The sequence below is a fragment of the Engystomops pustulosus genome, chromosome 7 (genome assembly GCF_040894005.1).
Source record: "Engystomops pustulosus chromosome 7, aEngPut4.maternal, whole genome shotgun sequence".
NCBI lineage: Eukaryota > Metazoa > Chordata > Amphibia > Anura > Leptodactylidae > Engystomops > Engystomops pustulosus.
Window position 1 is genome coordinate 85,511,671 of NC_092417.1, and position 19,792 is coordinate 85,531,462.

Sequence of the window (19,792 nt, forward strand, 5' to 3'; positions counted from 1 at the left end):
GGATGGCTGCTGGGATAAAGGATTTCTGACACTGCCTTTGTGAACATGTGATATGATTAATGCTGAAAAGACCAGGTTTAGGTGCCCAATATCCAACCCTCTGCTGTGTAGTCCTAACATAAGCTGAATGTCATTGATGTAAAACATAATACAACACTGCCATCCAGTGGCCACACACCAATAATAACACTGCAGAACAAATACAAATTAATACAACATTTTTGTGGTGCCATATTCTGGATATTATTGAGTGTCTGATTCTGAAAATACCTCCCATTTCTCTAGTTTATGAGATGTTGAGCGTTTCTATCAAGAAATAAGTACAAAGGAAGGACGATGGAATACATAATGGCTGATTACTGTTGGAGCATCCAGCGTGAATGTCCTAATCACAGAAATTAGGTTTTAGCAACCTGATGAAAAATCTGTAGCCTGCAGCCACAAAATATGACAATCATTTTCTATATTTCTTTAACACAATATTGACTGACACCTAGTTTAAGCAGAAATATGAGATTTATTAATTAGTTAACATTAATTTCCAACGTTTCTTTAGTACAATATGAGTGACGACTAGTTTGAGCAGCATATACTTTGTAATATGGCAATGCTAGATCTCCAAAAGTAGAGCTGATAGGGGAAATGCTTGCCATTTCCAGAATCAGGGCCTCATGCAAAGATCTGTGTGATGGTTTATTTTCCGCGTAAAAATTCCAGTTGCAGTGAAAATGGTGAAAAAATGCATTTCTATTTTCTAGTGGGCTTGGAATTTACTGCTTTCACTGTGCGGCCCAAATGACATGTCAACTTTGTTCCTTGGGTCAGAACTATCACAGGGATACCAAATTTATATAGGTTTTATAATGTTTTCATACATTTACAAAAATTTAAATCTTCTGGCAATAATAACGTTTTAATACTTCAGTGTACAGAGCTGTGAGTGGTGTCATTTTTTGCTAAATGAGATGATGTTTTCAGTGCTATCATTTTGCGGACTGTACATACTTTTGTTCACTTTTCATTAAATCTTTAATATTTAGCAAAATGACGAAAAAGTGGCATTTTCGAATTTGGGTGCTATAGCAGTATATGGGGATTTTCCTCACCATTCATTACAATGTGCAAATCGTTAAATTTAGACAGCCACAGGTCTTTGTATGACCCCAGGCTGTCATGTGACCATATTGCCGCTCCCCGATGACGTCACGGGGAGCCATGATCTTCACCCATGGACCACCATCTTTTGGAAGCCGCCGGCGATGATCACAATGTAAACATCTGCGATTGGTGCTAGTAAACACCCTGTGGCTATGGAGAGGGCTCAAGGGCTGAGCAGTGCCAGGCGGTGATGTCACCGACTCTCAGAACGCTCTCGGGGCTGTGCCACTAGCCCCAGGGCAAAAATAAAATATAACTTGGCAGAGCCAGGTGGTGCTCTGTAGAGCAACACAGACTAATTTCCATATGGTATAAAATAATTTTTTTTCAAAATGCAGCTATCGAAAGTTATGAGAAATGGAGCATGGAGAACGAAGGGAGGGGACAAGGAGGTTAATAATAATCATCTACCATCAGCTAAACTTGTGGCCGGACAAAAGTCGCCACAACAGTCAAGTGAATGCGGCCTAAGGCTACATTCACATGAACGTATGGGGAGGCGTATATACGGCCGATGTATATACGGCCGATGTATATACGGCGTATATGGTACAGTGCAGCACATGTGCGGCACCATACCGTTCCACAGCCCATAGAAAGAAAGGACATGTCCTATCTTTAGACGGAATACCGCGCTGGGCCCTATGTTACTCTTTGGAGAGGATCGGGGGTCAGCAGTGCTCATCCCCTGTTCCTCTCCCCGCCGCCGATGTATGCACGCCGTACTACGGTACGGCAGGCATACATCGTGTGCATGTAGCCTAAGACTGAATTGATAATAGGTGGCGGGGAAATGCGTCAGTGTGAATGATGTTAGGAGCACTTTAGTAGGATGGAAGGGATCTGTGGCCTGCAAAGAGGGACAGTAACTTGCACATTAATCACTTTATGTGAGTTGTGGGTGGTTTATGGACTAAGCTTGTCTAGATCAAGTATAATATCTGGACAGTAAGCCCAATTACATAGTGTTTTTTCGAAGCACAATATACACTATTCTCTTTTATTTTTCCATACAGTATATATATCATTATTTACAATGCTGCTCTGAATTTTTACATACTGTTTACACACTGTATTGTTATATACAGGATTATATACTGTGTAAACAGAAGGCGCTTTTGCAATGCACCTTTATATATGTGCCATATGTCAGGGAACCTGTGTGTGATTTGCTAAGACTGGGATGTTGTCTGTAATAATATTATCTTATAATGAATAAGGCGCAATTTATAAATCTTAGGTTAGCGATCGCGTGCATTTACATAGAAATACAAATGCGATCAGGTCAGACCCTGGTCACTAGCATTGCATTTGGAAATGCAACACTGTGTGCGACTGCAACCTTAAACAGACCCTTCTTAAGAGGGAGATTTTTTCTGCCTGTGATCTGAAGACTTCACAATAGTTATTAATATTATATTAATAAGGGTAAATGTCCTTCAGATGTCTTTAATAGAATGTACTAATCAGAATTTAAAGACCAAAAAAAATTTATTACATAGCCCACATCAATGCTTTATGTTGGTATAACCGCCCTCTTCACTAGATCCTTTACATATTAGGGACGAATCAGCAAACACAAAAGACAAAGAACTCATGTTAATAACTTTTTGTATCAGATATCTATTCGCCAGGCCATTATATACAAAATGTTAAGGTTATTTAAAAAAACAACAACAACTCAAGTATCCTGTTATTAAGGCTCTTACAGACCTGGTCATTAAGGAGTAAAATATTCAGCTGTATATATCACCATCGTAACTGCAGCCACCAACAGCCAATAGGATTGCTGGATTAGAATTTGAAAACAAACCATCAGTTGGCTGCTGTCAGATACTACTTAGCGATGGGGAAGAAGGAGGTCCAGGTGCCCAGTTCTGGTCAGTGCGGTGATAACCTTGTGGTTACATCTGTGGTAAGAGACCAGGATGTGATCTTCATACTGAAGATGCGCCATTAGCGGCCGCATCATAGCGCATGGTCGCGTCTCTACCGGCTGTTACAGCAGACAGAAGACAAAAGAGGAGCTGCGGGGACTGGAGCATCACGGAGAAGACAGAAGACAGGGAGCTGCGCCGAACATCAGAACCACCCAAAGTTGAGTATGTAAGTTTATTTTTTTTAAGTGCTGGGGGCAGGCTGGCTACTAAGTATGAGCCAGTACCATTTCTTCTTTCAAGCTCACAGTGAGACCAAGGTCTGGAGACCTCCATTATCAAGATGGCTCCAATCAAAACTTTATAACATATCCTGTTGATATTTTATACATTAGATGGCAACACCCTTTAAAATGCAAATAACTGTTCAGATGAAAGGTGGGACAACTTCTCTCAGGAAACTATTGAAACTTAAAGGTAAGAGAGTGGAACTGGTTGTTTGGAGATATCTTCCCCAGGACCAAAGAGAGAGAGTCTCGGCCTTTAGGAGAAACACCTTGGTTGTCCAGGAACATTCCCAAATGCTTAATTTTCTGGGGTAGGTATATCACTTGCCCGCTTTGGTACCATCCACAAGCTCTTGAGGAAAGAATTATCCAGAGGCTGACATTGTCAATGAGTCAGAGAACCTGCACCAGGTAAGGAATTAAAGCAACTACCCAGGAGGAAAGTATTGTCAAGATAGCATACTGACCCTTGTGGCTATTTGCATGTGGGTTTTTTTTTTGCTGGCCCAAAATATGCATAAAAACTATTTTTTTTCACTTTTGTGGACCAAAGACTTCCAAAGCTGTAAATGGGACAGCAATAAAAAATGTAAAACAAAACAATGGAAGGCATATATCTGTATGCTGTCTGTTTTTCAAAGATGTTTCACTTTTTCACACTTTCAGGGTGTCTATAGGGGGTGATATATTCTTAGTTAAATGAGAAAGGAAAAAGAACATACTGCTAGGTTGATTAGATTCGGAGCCCCATTGGGGACAGGGACCGATTTGGCAAGTTCTGTGCAGCGCTGCGTAATCTGTGTGCTATATAAATAAAGAATTATTATTATTAATGGAAATGTAATAAGAGCCTTGCAAGAGCCAATACACTTATAGACCAAGCTAAAATGGTTTGGAGCCCCTCTCTATGGTACCCTCGAAATTTTGGTTGCTCGAGGTGGAACCAAGTAGCAGGGGGGAGAGAAAAGGGGAGAAGAGGGACAAACAGGCGCTTTCCTAGTGTAGTAGGTCAAGATAATTGACAGTTGCTTACAACTCTGGTTTATGCGCTCACCTTGTAGCGCTAGATATAGCGCCTTATGCAGATATATCCTCGGTGGCTGCCGACTCCTCCTTCCTCGCGGCTGTCTGTTCCAAAGATTCAGAGGACGTTATTGTGATACATTCAAAAGGCCCAAATTGGAGTATGGAAGATCACTGGTGCCGGCGCTCGTGGATGGACTGCTCTGCGAATGGTTCTTTTTTAAAAACATGTTTTATTTTAAATAAAACACGTTTTTAAAAAAGAACCATTCGCAGAGCAGTCCATCCACGAGCGCCGGCACCAGTGATCTTCCATACTCCAATTTGGGCCTTTTGAATGTACTTATAGACCAAGAGAGTTGTCCTCTTTAGAGACCCCTTAAGATCCCTGCTAAAGATGCTTTGCTTACAACCCAAGAAGCATTGAAGGCCATGAATAACTGAACCAACAACAATAAATGAGAAGAGGACCAAGTCCTTTTTGATAAGGCAGTCACTCAGAGCTTCCACAAAGTAAGGGTGGTAACCAGGGGTGTTGCTAGCTACACAAAAGATCCGGGGCACGGGCCCCAATGTATACTACCAAATTCTCAGTAGTGTCCACCTACGTGCTCTACGCCCAAATGCACTTGTTCACAACAGTAGTACTAATAATATAAAATACCTACTTGTTTCATTAGTGACAGCAGGTGACATGTTCTCGGATTGTAGTTGTTCTCTGCTTTCTCCATCAGACCCACCTTCATTTCCTCATTATACCCTCTATCGTGGTCCCTTAACGTTGTCTTCCTGCTGCTACCCCTAATACAGCTACCCCAAACACTGCAATACGGCCCCCTATTCTACCTTGTACTGTAAAATGCCCTTTTGTGAACTGACAATAATGCCAACAACACCAATATTGACCATCTTTCTGCCCCCAACACTGGAGTATTCTCATGTATATGTGATATTTCTACAGGACCAGAGGAAGAGAAACCCCACTGTACATGTTGCAGATTTCATGTAGATTTTCCACATTAATTTTTTACCTGTTTTGTTTCAACTGATCTGATGTCATTTCATGCAAGAATCTACATCACATTCCACAGCATGATGTGGACTTGATGCAGATTTGTTGCAGATTTTCACTCTTTTTTAGATTTCAATTTTTTTCAATTTCAAAAAAATACTTGCAAAAATCTGAGAGGATGCACAAGAAAAGTAACACAATCATTATTGATTTTCCAAACTGAGGAACAATTTCTTTGCTGAATTCTTACGCATCATCTACATGACTTTTTCCAAATCCCATTAACTTTACTGATACTGTATTACGCTGCATATTTTCTACACGAAAATCAGCATGTAAAATCTGCAACCTGTGCAAATAGCTTTAAAGGGGTATTCCCACGAAGACTTAAATATACAAAATAGCACATTCTCTGTTAATAACAAAAATACAGTATTTCACAGATATAAATCCAACCTGGTGTACACAAGTTCAGTTGCCCCAGGTTTCTGACCCTCCTATCTTTTGACTTTCGGGTCAGCAGCCATCATGTCTGATGCTGTGGTGCTGAGCTGTTCACTGCAGCGGCCCGTACCCCCTGCATTCTACGGGGAGCTCACACTGATACACACTGACTTCCTGCCAGTATACAACAGCAGCTGCGAGAGAAGAAATACAAGCTACGGGAAGATAAGTTCTTTATCCGGCGAGGCAGGCACATCAGAGATGAAGCAAGAGATGTAGATCATCTTCTCTGATCTGTCTCATCTCTCTTTCTATGTGTCAGATACTAGTGAATGTTAAGAAGGTAAATAAAAGTGTAGCTAAACCTTGTACACTGATAATCTAAGCACATTGTCAGCACACAGCATCTCACAGCACAGAGGGATCATGAAGTGTATGCTTAGAGTCCAAGCTCACACTCTGGAATCTTAGACTGACCATCACTGAGTGATAGCAGCAATAACATTGAGTAACATTGTAAAGTAAGGGGTTAAAAATTATCTTTTTTGTATAAACATCACTACGGGATTGAGATTCGTGGGCAAACCCTTTTAAGGTGCAACTATACCCCATTGCCAGGACACAGCAGAGATGCAATGTGATGCAGCCGGCCACATGAATTAATGGATTGTGCCGATAACCTACAACCACATTATTTAATAACCGCTTCATGGCCTGTAAACATGAAACTGTTACTAAATATTTTTGTTAAGAATTATTGACACAATCCATTAATTGATCCGGCCCGCTGCATCACATCGCATCTCAGCTGTGTCCTGGACATGCAGTATATTTGTACCCTTACAGTGCTGTGTCCCCTGAATACTGCTCACATCCCCTGTTCACACCTCCTGACCCCTGCTCACATCCCCTGACCCCTGCTCACACCTCCTGACCCCTGCTCACACCTCCTGACCCCTGCTCACATCCCCCGTCCCCTGCTCACACCTCCTGACCCTTGCTCACATCCCCTGACCCCTACTCACATCCCCTGCTCACACCTCCTGACCCCTGCTCACACCCGACTCCTGCTCACACCTCCTGTCCCCTGCTCACATCCCCTGACCCCTGCTCACACCTCCTGACCCCTACTCACATCCCCTGACCCCTGCTCACACCTCCTGACCACTGCTCACATCCCCTGACCCCTGCTCACACCTCCTGACCCCTGCTCACAGCTCTGACCCCTGCTCACACCTATGGAGCCTTGCTCACACCTCTGGTCCCTGCTGACACCTCTTTTGATTCACCTGTCTAGGTGTCACTCATCTGCAGACTTTCTCCTACTTCCTTCTTCTTAGCTCCGCCCACTACTTGCGGTCCCGCCTTCTTCTCTGTCCGCAGTTGAATGGCTGTTGTTCCCTCCTGTCAGACTCCGATGTAGGGGCGGGGAAGGCGGCGATTACTCCTCCCTCCTCACCACCAGCCATAGGTTCGCCACCACTGTTATAGCAGAACATGTCAGGTACTTGTGTAGCTGATGTCTGTGTCTCTTACATGTGTATGAGAGGATGCAGCATGTCAGCAGATGCAGCACACACACTAGCAATGCTTTACTATACATTACATACAGACCTGAGCAGGGGGAGGAGAGGGGGGGGACAGGAGTGACATCACTTCCTCTGACCATGTGACCTGCCTCATTTACATAATAAAGAAAAGATGATTTTATAATGATAAATGTATGAAATAACTAGATAAAGGCTGCGATGGGATCCGTGTGAGCTGCTCCAACAGGTAGTAGTGACAGGAAAAGTGACACAGACCTGATGACAGGTGTCCTTTAAGCCAAGTTTGCATGTTATCCACGGGATATGCGATAGCAATCAAATATGTTGGTGTCAGACTGCTGGTGCCCCCCTCAAACACAATAATGGGGGTCCCGTTCCCACTAATTGATGGAGCAGTAAGTTGGACATGTGACCTGACACTCCGTCCAATAGAATAGGAGTGTGGGAATTGCCAAGCACTATGACAGCAATCTCCTATTCACTGTCTATGTGCATGCTGGAGACAGCTGAGCGCTGCTTATAGCATACAGACTTGGTTCAAACTCTTTTTTTCAGAGAAATCTAAAAAAGAATCCCTGTGTTATGGCTACTGCAGGCTAGGGATGCACCGATACCAGAATTTTGAGTGTGATACGATACCCAGAAAAGTATCACGATATTCGATACCAATATGATACTTTCAAGAAAAGAAAGAAAGTATTATCTGAATGTTTAGGGTGCGGTCACATGGGGAGTTTACATTATGTTTAGAAATGCAATGCAAACGTCCGTGGGCGGGGCTCAGCCTAATCACATATGCATTTCCATTGAAACACATGTGATCAATAACGGTCACCAGTGATTTGCAAGGAGAAGCTTTAGTGCTTTATAACACTGTAGTCTATGTATTGCAAAGGTTATCCTAGCAATATTGGGGCAGATTTACTTACCCGGTCCATTCGCGATCCAGCGGCACGTTCTCTGCGCTGGATTCGGGTCCGGCCGGGATTTATTAAGGTAGTTCCTCCGACGTCCACCAGGTGGCGCTGCTGCGCTGAAGAGCATCGGAACACACTGGAATACACCGAGCCGGGCTGAGTGAAGGTAAGTGCAATTTTCGCAACACATTTTTTTTTTAATACAGCGGTTTTTCCAAATCCGTCGGGTTTTCGTTCGGCCACGCGTCCCGATTTCCGTCGCGTGCATGCTGGCGCCGATGCGCCACAATCCGATCACATGCGCCAAAATCCCCGGGCAATTCAGGGAAAATCGGCGCAAATCGGAAATATTCGGGTAACACGTCGGGAAAACGCGAATCGAGCCCTTAGTAAATGACCCCCATTAATTTCAAATACTATACTAAATAGTATAATTTAGGGCTCCTTTAGACAAGCATTTTTGATGTCTGTACACTATCCTTTTTTTGCGGATGGCATACGGATCCATTGTTTCCTATGTCACATGTCCGTCTTTTCCACGGATGTGCAGACAGTGAGAAAAAAATTGCGGCATGCGTTATTTTGTCTCTCATGCGCACACGCGTCGTCTGGCCCCCTAAAGAATAAGATCGACTGCAGCGACCCAACATAAATTTTTTTTAAAATGACACAAATAGACAGGGGCTGGGGGGAGGATTATGGGTGGCATAATTGGTCTCTCATGCGCACACGCGTCGTCTGGCCCCCTAAAGAATAAGGTCGACTGCAGCGACCCAACATAAATTTTTTAAAAATGACACAAATAGAAAGGGGCTGGGGGGGGGCTGGGGGGAGGATTATGGGTGGCACAATTGGGTCTTTTTTGGGAGTGACAGGTCCTCTTTAAATGCAGATTTCATCAGTGAAATAGTTGGGAATTATCCATTAGGAGGCTACCACCAACTGAAAGGAACAAGACTGGAACAGGGCCTGCATGCAAGAGAATACAATGCAAATACTACAATACTTTGGCTTATAAGAGAAACACCTTGATCAATTTGGTGTCCAGGAACATTCACAATTTCTTGATTCCCCGAGATGGATTCATAAAAGAGCAGTTGCTCTATTTGATAACCAGCCCGAAAGTTTGGAGGACAGAAATATCCAAAGGCTGAGGTTGTCAAACAGTCACAGGCTTTAACAGGTAAGGAATTCAAGAAACTACCCAGTTGCTAAGAAGTTCCATGAAGGCTCATTCAGAAGGATGATTTCCTCAAATAGCATACTGACACATTGGGGCAGATTTACTTACCCGGTCCTGTCGCGATCCAGCGGCGCGTTCTCTGTGGAGGATTTGGGTCTTCCGGCGATTCACTAAGGTAGTGCGCCCGATGTCCACTAGGTGTCGCTGCTGCGCTGAAGTCCGTCGGAGTTCACTGGAGTTCACCAAGCTATCCTGGGTGTAGGTAAGTGTGTGTCAAGTTTTATACAAAATACAGCGTTTTTTCCGAATCCGTCGGGTTTTCTTACGGCCACGCCCACGATTTCCGTTGCATGCATGCTGGCGCCGATGTGCCACAATCCGATCACGTGCGCCAAAAACCCGGGGTAATTCAGGGAAAATCGGCGCAAAACGGTAATATTCGAGTAACCCGATGGAAAAACACGATTCGGCCCTTAGTAAATGACCCCCGTCATTGTATATGTGTCTCTTTGCATGCTACTTTTTAATGAATCCATAGAAGTTAGTGCAAAGGAAAAGGAAAGCGGATGGCACGCTGATGACATCTGTATAAAGTATGTTTTTCATAGATTTTGCTATAGGATGTCATATATCATTTATTGGATCCACCCTTCTGTTTTGTTTTGTATATTTAAATGATATGTCTATGGATGTATAATAAGATCCTTTCTGTAACCTACGGAAATTAGAAGGAGGAATATCCCAAAGGAGGATTCTTCCAAAATACTAGAGCATACCAGACCCTGGTGCTGTGTCTAAGAGCAGTCGATAAGCAGAAAAGCTGGAGATGTAGAAGCACTTGAGGAGACCCTTGGAACAAGAGCTTGACTGGACTGGAACCAGAAGACTAGACAATGCCAGCAGTAGAAATGGTGTGCACAGGTTGAAGTAGACCTTCCCTCATAAAGTAAGCTCTTGTTATTTGAAAAGAATTCCCACTGGTGGAGGGGTCTGTCTGAGGTACTCAGAGATCATTCAGAGGCCAGGGAAATTGTCTGGAGATGGTGGACATATCCACAGTCCGGGAATAAAAGAAGAGTTTATGGGGCCACCAAAGTGGTTCTTCAAAAGAAAGAGGCTCCTAGACAAGAGGCCTGCTGGTGGGATTTCCCAAGTAAAACAGAGGGATAATTAATACTATACTATGGTATTAGTAGAAGTATTACTGGGTATTACTTCAAGTAGCCAAATCTCCCCAGGAAGGACTAGAGAAGGTCCTGCGGAGGAGGATAGTAGCTATCAACCCTCATGGCATGGGGCACCACCTCAAATACTTTCCCTATTGTATGTCTTCCAGTGCCTATGGAGTCATTCTTTGAGTGGTCTTGTGCCCAATAATGGGGTTACCAGTACTTAGAATGTGGCAGCAGTAAATGGGCTTCTGGGTAACCTGCAGAAGGATTTTGTTAGTGTGATCTTTCTGCTGTCAGGAGGTTCAGCAAGTGTGGTGGACTACATTAAAGCACTCATTTAGGCAGGAATTTCATGCCAAAGCTACAGCAGCAGGCCTAAGTACAACTTGTGCTGGTCACCTACTAGGACTAGGCTGAAACGGATAAGCTTTTTGATAAGAGTGTATAGTTCAATAGAGCACTTTTATTTAACCAAGTGTCAGTCTACTTTAGACCAGACAAGGCCTGTGCAATGTAACCTAATGCTCTTGATGTAAGTTATAGTGTACACCTTTAATGATAGTGTTCCTAATTTTTTCTATATACGGCGGTCCCCTACTTAAGAACACTCGACTTACATATGATCCCTAGTTACAAACGGACCTCTGGATATTGGTAATTTATTGTACTTTAGTCTTGGGCTACAATCATCAGCTGTAACAGTTATCAAATGTGTCTGCAATGAAGCTTTAGTGTTAATATTGATTCTTATGACAACCCAACATTTTTAAAATCCAATTGTCACAGAGACCAAAAAAGTTCTGTCTGGGATTACAATGATAAAATATACAGTTCCGACTTACATACAAACTCAACTTAAGAACAAACCTACAGACCCTATCTTGTATGTAACCCGGGGACTGCCTGTATTGATGTTATAGCAGAAAATTTACATGACATTTTTGACCACTTTGTGGCTTTGTTACAATGGGACCCTACACTAGGGTCAACATTTAGGACTGGAGAGAACATTATTACATACTTGTTACAGTGAAGTCAGAGGTCTATGGGGTGGCAACATTTATTATATTTAAAATCTTAGTTTAGGGACCCATCTGAATGCGCTAAGAACCTCACATTTAAATATGTAGACAATGATAGATGGAAGTTGGAAGTCAAAATTGGGTCTATAAATGGCTTCCCAAACTTTTCTTCCACTGAATAGATGGTAGATATTAGATTGGAGAAGACCAAGGCCAACATTTCACTGCTTCTATCAGATCAGTGGGGTATAACACTTGGTAAACCCATTAATCAGTTGTTTCCACCAGCTTATCCTATGGATCAGTCATTAGTGTCATACTAAGGAAGCACTTTCTGTCCAATACAGATTGGATGTAGTAGTAGTGCATGTAACACAGAAACATTTAGGGTAGCACACTGAAATAGTGGTCCTTAAAAAACTAAGTACGTACATTACAGACCAAAAGTTTGGATACACCTTCTCATTCAAAGAGTTTTCTGTATTTTCATAACTATAAAAATTGTAGATTCACATTGAAGGCATCAAAACTATGAATTAACACATGTGGAATTATATACTTAGCAAAAAAGTGTGAAACAACTGAAAATATGTCTTATATTCTAGGTTCTTCAAAGTAGCTACCTTTTGCTTTGATTACTGCTTTGCACTCTCTTGGCATAATCTTCATGAGCTTTAAGAGTCACCTGAAATGGTTTTCCAACAGTCTTGAAGGAGTTTCCAGAGATGATTAGCACTTGTTGGCCCCTTTGCCTTCAATCTGCAGTCCGGCTCACCCCAAACCATCTTGATTGGGTCCAGGTTTGGTGACTGTGGAGGCCAGGTCATCTGGCATAGTGCCCCATCTCCTTTTTGGTCAAATAGCCCTTACACAGTCTGGATCATTGTCCTGTTGAAAAATAAATTATGGTCCAACTAAACAAAAACCGTATGAAATAGCATGTTGCTGCAAGATGTTGTGGTAACCATGCTGGATCAGTATACCTTCAATTTTGAATAAATACCCATCAGTGTCTCCAGCAGAGCCCCCCCCCCCCCACACCATCACACCTCCTCCTCCATGCTTTATGGTGGGAACCAGGCTTCTAGGAATCATTTGTTCACCTTTTCTGCGTTGCACAATGACATGGTGGTTGGAACCAAAGATCTCAAATTTGGACTCATCAGACCAAATCACAGGTTTCCACTGGTCTGATCTCTTGTGTTATTTAGCCCAAACAAGTCTCTTCTGCTTGTTGCCTGTTCTTAGCAGTGGTTTCCTAGCAGCTATTGTACCATGAAGGCTGCTGCACACAGTCTCCTCTTAACAGTTGTTGTAGAGATGTGTCTGGTGTGTGACATTAACCTGGTCTCTAATCTGAGCTGCTGTTAACCTGTGATTTCTGAGGCTGGTAACTCAGATGAACTCATCCTTCGCAGCAGAGGTAACGCTTGGTCACTGCCTTGGTGGCTGGCTATTGAGGCCTCGGGCACGCTGATGTCACACTGCTTGGTATGGGGACCGGAGGGCTGTCTTACAGCCTGGCAGGTCTCCAGCAGGTGGTGTGTACAAGAACTAAGGAGGGAGAGGCTGATGTACTGGTTTCTCCCTGGGGCAACTCTTGAGTGTCTGTAAGATAAGTCCGTGGGTAATGGATGGGGAAGCCCCTGGTGGTAAGCAGCCATATCCAGGGATCAGACGGAGGCAATGTTGTGCAAATAAACTTTCGGTTCTTTATTGAACAACAGGTAGCAGGAAATGGGCCTAAACGGTCAAACAGCTTATGGTATATTGGGGCTGGAATAATTGAGATTGAGCTGTGTCCAAACTGTGGAAGCTTCAGCTCTGGATTAGAGTCTCCTAACTCAGTTCCTGGGATTGGTTTCTGTGGCAGCACTAAAGGTGTGCTCCACACTGTCTCTCTCTTCACTCAGAGAGACCACTCATGTGGTCTGGACTGCTAACAGGCAAAGACTTGAGACTAAGACCATGTGCTCCCACTGCACAGTGGTTTTATACTCCCCCTTGTCAGGTGGTAGCACCTCTCCAATCACACTCCAGTTTACAATATAGCCACATAATTGGATAACATCTTACACCCATTTAACTATTCCCTTTCCAGTCAGAGGCTACATCTGCAGATTACCTGAGTTCTTCCTGCATTATCCCTTGGGTGGGTCTTATTCGAAACTACCCCCTTGCCTATACGTTGGGAGGGGTGTTGCACATTTATAAGGCATGAAATACCACTTATTAAACCTGACAGGGCACCTATGATGTGAAAATCTTTTCTGGTGACTACCTCTTGAAGCTCATCAAGAGAATGCCAAGAGTGTGCAAAGCAGTAATTAAAGCAAAAGGTGTCTTCATTGGCAGGGCCTGGCGTAGAAAAAAATGGAGAGGATTATTATTATGGAGAGGATTATTATTCTTAATATTATGGTGATTATTATTAGTATAATGAAGATGATTATTAGTAATAAAAATTTGGGGCGTGGCCAGAGCATGATTAGGGGTGTGGTTTAGGGGAAATCGCCGTCGCTCTTTCTGTTCCGGAAATGTTGGGTGGTATGCATAATGGGACACATTTACTAAGGGTCCGCGGACCGCATTTTCGTCAGGTTTCCCGACGTTTTCCGCCACATTTAACTGGGTTTTTTGGCGACTGTATTCAGATTTTGGAGCCGACTTTCATGCAACACAAATCAGGGGCGTGGCCATCGGACAACCCGACTGATTTGGACTAAGCACAGGATTTAACGTTCCAAATTTTGTTGCAAGCCATGCACTTACATGCACGGGGAAGAAGATGGTGAACTCCGCCGGACCTGAGAGGGGAAGCGACACATGCAGGAAATTGGATGCACCATCTTAGTGAATCGTGGCAGCTCCGAATCCTCGTCGGACAACACACCTCGAGGATCGCGACGGGATGGGTAAGTAAATGTGCGCCAATGTTTCCGATCAAACCCAAATAAATTAAATTTGTTTTCTTAACTAAAATTAGCTGTGGAAACTGGAAGTGTTCTCTAATTTTGATCAGTGTTCAAATTCAATTTACTCATTTACATTTTTATTCTGTGCTTTAGAATATGTACAATTTATTAAATAACCTTTAATATCTAAATATTTTATACATATTGGGAAATACTTTGACATGTAGGAAATTGTATGTTGTTCTCCAGTGTAAAAGATAGATAGATAGATAGATAGATAGATGTGTTTATGTGTTAGTATATGTGTATATAAACATATATACAGTTGTAGCCAAAAGTGTTGGCACCCCTGCAATTCTTCCAGAAAACAATTGCAATCACAAATTATTTGGTATTAATATCTTCATTTATTTTGCTTGCAATGAAAAAACACAAAAAAGAGAATGAAAAAAAAGTCAAATCATTGATCATTTTACACAAAACTCCAAAAAAAGGGCTGGAAAAAAATATTGGCACCCTCAGCCTTATACTTGTTAGCACAACCTTTAAACAAAATAACTATGACCAACCACCTCCAGTAACCATCAATGAGTTTCCTACAATGCTCTTCTTCTCCATTTTTTCTCTCAAACCATTTTCTAGTGCTTTTTGAAGTGTGTTTTGGGTCATTGTCCTGCTGGAAGAGACCCATTGTCCTAAGGTAGACCCAGCTTTCTCACACTGGGCCCTACATTATGCTGCAAAATGTGTTAGTAGTCTTCAGACTTCATAATGCCATATACATCTGTGCCAGAGGCAGCAAACCAACTCCAAAACATCACAAAACATCAGGGAACCTCCGCCATGTTTGACTGTAGGGACCGTGTTCTTTTCTTTGAAGGCCTCTTTTTTCCTGTAAACTCTATCTTGATACCGTTTCCCAAAAAGCTCTACGTTTGTCTCATCTGATCAGAGAACATTCTACCAAATCGTTTAGGCTTTCTCAGGTAACTTTTGGCAAAATTCAGCCTGGCTTTTTTATATTTCTTTGTAAGAAGTGGTGTCTCCCTGGCTATCCTGGCCACCACTGGAGTCAGGTGTATGTAAATATGAATGTATTCAACATTTATGTATGTTAGTATATGCATAACTGTATGTATGTGTAAACTGTAAAAGTTTGTGATGTCTATGTATGCATGTGCATATAGTTGTACAGATGATAATGTTACATTTTAGGTCATTAGGTCTATCAAACACTTACACATTTCCTTGGTACATTGATACACTGTTGCTTAGCGCTAATTAATTTCTTAATTTCTTACACATTTTCCACTTTGGCGGCATTTATGTTACATAAAGACTGTGTGGTTGAAACATTGGGACACATTTACTTACAAATGAACCCGAGATTGTGTGCCAGAAATCATGAATGTGTCTCTTACCTGCACTGAGCCGACAGAGTTCACCATCTTTTTTGTGGTGCACCTTTAACATAGGGCGTGAAAAACTATTTTCGCCCCTTAATAGTATAGCGCGTCGGATGCCGGTGCAGCCCCTTAATAGTAAAGCCCCGTCACGGGCTGAGCCCTCTCCATAGCCAGTAAGTCTTTGCTGCATATTGCTAGCACCGATCGCGGGTGTTATGTCGTTGATCACCGCCGGCAGCTTCAAAAAGATGGCGGTGCATGGGTCACCATTGTGGCTCCCTGTGACGTCGCTTCCCATGACATCTTTGGAGAGCAGCAATCCGTCGCCATTGGAAGACTGCCATGTTTTAACCCTTTAATACAATCCACATATACTGCCATACTGCCATATTGATTCAACTCACCCCCCTTTCCCTAGAACTGATATAAATATATCAAAACAGTAAAAATCACAAACACATTGGGGGTCATTTACTAAGGGCCCGATTCGCGTTTTCCCAACGTGTTACCCGAATATTTCCGATTTGCGCCGATTTCCCCTGAATTGCCCCGGGTTTTTGCCGCACTTGATCGGATTGTGGCGCATCGGCGCTGGCATGCACGCGACGGAAATCGGGGGCGTGGCCGAACGAAAACCCGACGGATTCGGAAAAACCGCCGCATTTAAAAAAAAAATGTGTCGCGAAACTTGCACTTACCTTCACAAGGTATAGGCCGGTGAATTTCAGGGCATTCCAGCGGGCCTCGGGGAAATTCAGCGCAGCAGCGACATCTGGTGGATGGCGGAGGAACTACCTTAGTGAATCCCGGCCGGACCCGAATCCACTGCAGAGAACGCGCCGCTGGATTGCGAATGGACCGGGTAAGTAAATCTGCCCCATTAGGTATCGCTGTGTCCGAAAATGCAGATCTTTTAAAATATAGCAATGTTTTTTCACTGCGTTTAAACCGCGGAAAGAGAAATAGCGCCCACAGTCGGAAATGGCACTTTTTTGCAATTTTAAAAAATATTAAAATTCTGTAAAAAGTGATCGAAAGGTCGTACAGTCCTAAAAATGGTAGCAATAGAAACGTCACAAAAAATTACACCAAAGTAAGTACACCAAGTATGAAAAAGTTATTAGTGCCAGAAGATGGCAAAATACAAAAAAAAATTTGTACAGTAGGTTTTCATTTTTGTAAATGTATGAAAACATAAGTAAAGTAAGCAGCTCCTAGTGCTACAACAGATGCAGCAGTGTCACACTGCTAGCGTTATCGGAAACCTCCGATAATGCTAGCAGAGATGATGGCATGTTCATGAGAGGGGTAGTCCGAGGCACTGCGTATTCATGAGGGGGCGGGATTAGGGGCGGTGACTGCCGCATGACGCTCGGCAGTCACCGCCGCCCTATGGAGTGGGCAGGGCGGTCCGGGGAAGGGGCAGTGCCTCGGACCGCCCCCTCATGAATATGCTGGCTTTGAGAGTGTTTCTAGTGTACATCTCGGCAGTGTCTGCTAGCGTTATCGGAGGTTTCTGATAATGCTAGTAGTGTAACACTGCTGCATCTGTTGTAGCACTAGGAGCTACTTACTTTAGTAATCAGCTCCTAGTGCTGTTTTTACAGGTGATAGGTCCTCTTTAAAATGAGCCTCTAACACAAACATCAATCCAGGCTTCTCTTAGGCTACATGCCCGGCTGTATTTTTGAAGATGTGTGGTCCATGATGTGCAGAAAATGGCCCATGCATTATTTTTTTGCAGTTTGAACATACACAACCAATTTCATTGACCACTTAAAGTGAATGAGAGAGCAGCAAAGCAGAGCCAGGCTGACAATCCCTTGTATTACTGACTTTGTATTTTGTTGTGACCCAACATTTTCAGGATAATTAATTTGTATTGCGATTAACTGTGTGGACAGTTATATGACCGCTGAAGCCAGTCACCGGTCACAGAAGCACTAATGGTGATGTCATACTTGAACATCACCACTTCTGCTTTTCTGACTGATGGGGCCATGGACTAGCCACAGTGGTCGCCAGGAGCATAACTACAGGAGTAGCAGCCAAAGCAGCTTCTATGGAGCCCAGAGTGTCAGGGGGCTCCGTTATCCGACCTGAAACACTGAAGAGTGGAGGATGTGCACCATTATATACATATACAAAAATGCCGCAAAAAAATTAAAAATTAAGGTAGCATGCAAAAAAATACACTGTATGTGTGTGTATATGCTCTATATGTGTGCACATGAGTGTATAAATGTGTGATTGTAACTTCCATGTGTGCGTATACAAACATTTTTAACCGGCAAGGAGGCCCCATGCAGAAGCCTGTTGTGGGACCCTGCCTCTCCTAGTTACGCCACTGGTGGTTGCTTCCAGCAAAGTATCAGAGGGATGAGGACCTGGAGTGACATTTTGGCCCCTTTGAGGTTTACCTGCAAAACTTGAAAGACACATTTAACTGGTAAGTCATAATTAAATACTGAATGCTGGGTTCAATTCCCTTCTATTGGAGTTTACCTTTTCTTTGGTGACAGCTTATGCTGGTTTCTGATGACAAGTATCCTGTTGCTGATCCCCAATGGCTGCAAATGTAAACTAAGAAACAAAATATTTTATGTTCCACATTTACCCTTTATATTTATAGATAGTAGTCTTCTAACAATAAAGTCTTCAACCCCTATGTAAATTGTTCTTGATCTACACTGTACTTTAATCAGATCAATTATTAAATGATTGATTATAGTATTCATATATTCAACTGCATTTTTTCACATTTTTTATTAGTTTAAATGTAATCTATATGTGGATAACTAAGACATATAATATTTCACCTGCAGGTGGCAGTGCTGTATTATATTTTGACTTTTACTTTTATTGTGGTCTGGATGCAAAATGTTTTGGGGCTTCTATGTGCCCAAATATATTGTCAGTGAGTCAAACGCCTAATGTACATGGTCACCTAACTCCTGTGTTTGTAATGAACCATAATAACAATGATATTTTCTACAAATACAAAAAAAGAAACATTGGAATTGTGGAGGAACCTGGTCTGCGAGCCTTTTGCAAGACAAACTTAAAGGGGTATTCCCACAAAGGCAAGATTCTTAAATATACCCAAAATAGCACATTCTCTGATTCACTGTTATTAACAAAAAAATACAGCATTTCACAGACTTAATTCCAACCTGTCTCTATCAGTCCTGTTTTTTTGCAATTTTGGTTGTTCCTGGATATGACAATAAATCTTCGACTATGGTGGGATTCTCCTCATAAAAAGCTTCTCTTTTCTGCACACTGCAGTGCTCTCTGCCTCCTGCCCACCCTCCTACACTACAAGACCAACTAAGACACAGGCACTTCCTGCCAGCAAGCAGTATTGTGAAGAGACTCACTCTACTAGCTACAGACAGATAAGGTCTTTATAGCAGAGCTAACTGTGTGTTTTATTGATTAGGTGACTTAGGAGAGCTTAGAGTGTCATTGTGTTTTATATCCATCTCTCATCTGTCTCATCTCTCTTTTTGTATGTGTCAGGGGCTAGTAGAATGTTCAGAAGCTAAACACGTGTAAATAAACCCTGAACTATGATAATCTAACCGTATTGTCAGCACACAGCATCTCATAGCACATAGGAATGATGATGTGTCTGCTTACACTCTGTCCCCGCCCACACTCTGGAATGTTACACTGACCAGCAGGGCCAAAAAACAAGAGTTCTCCTTATGGAGAGTTTGTCAAATATGGCTTGTGGATACTTTTATACCAGTACCTTTTCCAATACTGGATACTGAAGTCCCAAAGTTTTTTGGTATGGAAACCTATCTGCTGGCCCCCACAC

At 42.7% G+C, this 19,792-nt stretch overlaps 1 protein-coding gene across 1 annotated transcript in view; it reads left to right on the forward strand.

The window, feature by feature from the left end:
* The first annotated feature begins 3,004 nt into the window (after positions 1-3,004).
* LOC140070192 (neural-cadherin-like) overlaps positions 3,005-19,792 on the forward strand; it is a 167,476-nt gene continuing 150,688 nt past the window's right edge. Inside the window, exons 1-3 of the mRNA XM_072116539.1 lie at positions 3,005-3,073; positions 3,431-3,512; positions 4,384-4,478. Coding sequence (XP_071972640.1) covers positions 3,005-3,073; positions 3,431-3,512; positions 4,384-4,478 — 246 coding nt within the window. The remainder of the gene's footprint in view (positions 3,074-3,430; positions 3,513-4,383; positions 4,479-19,792) is intronic.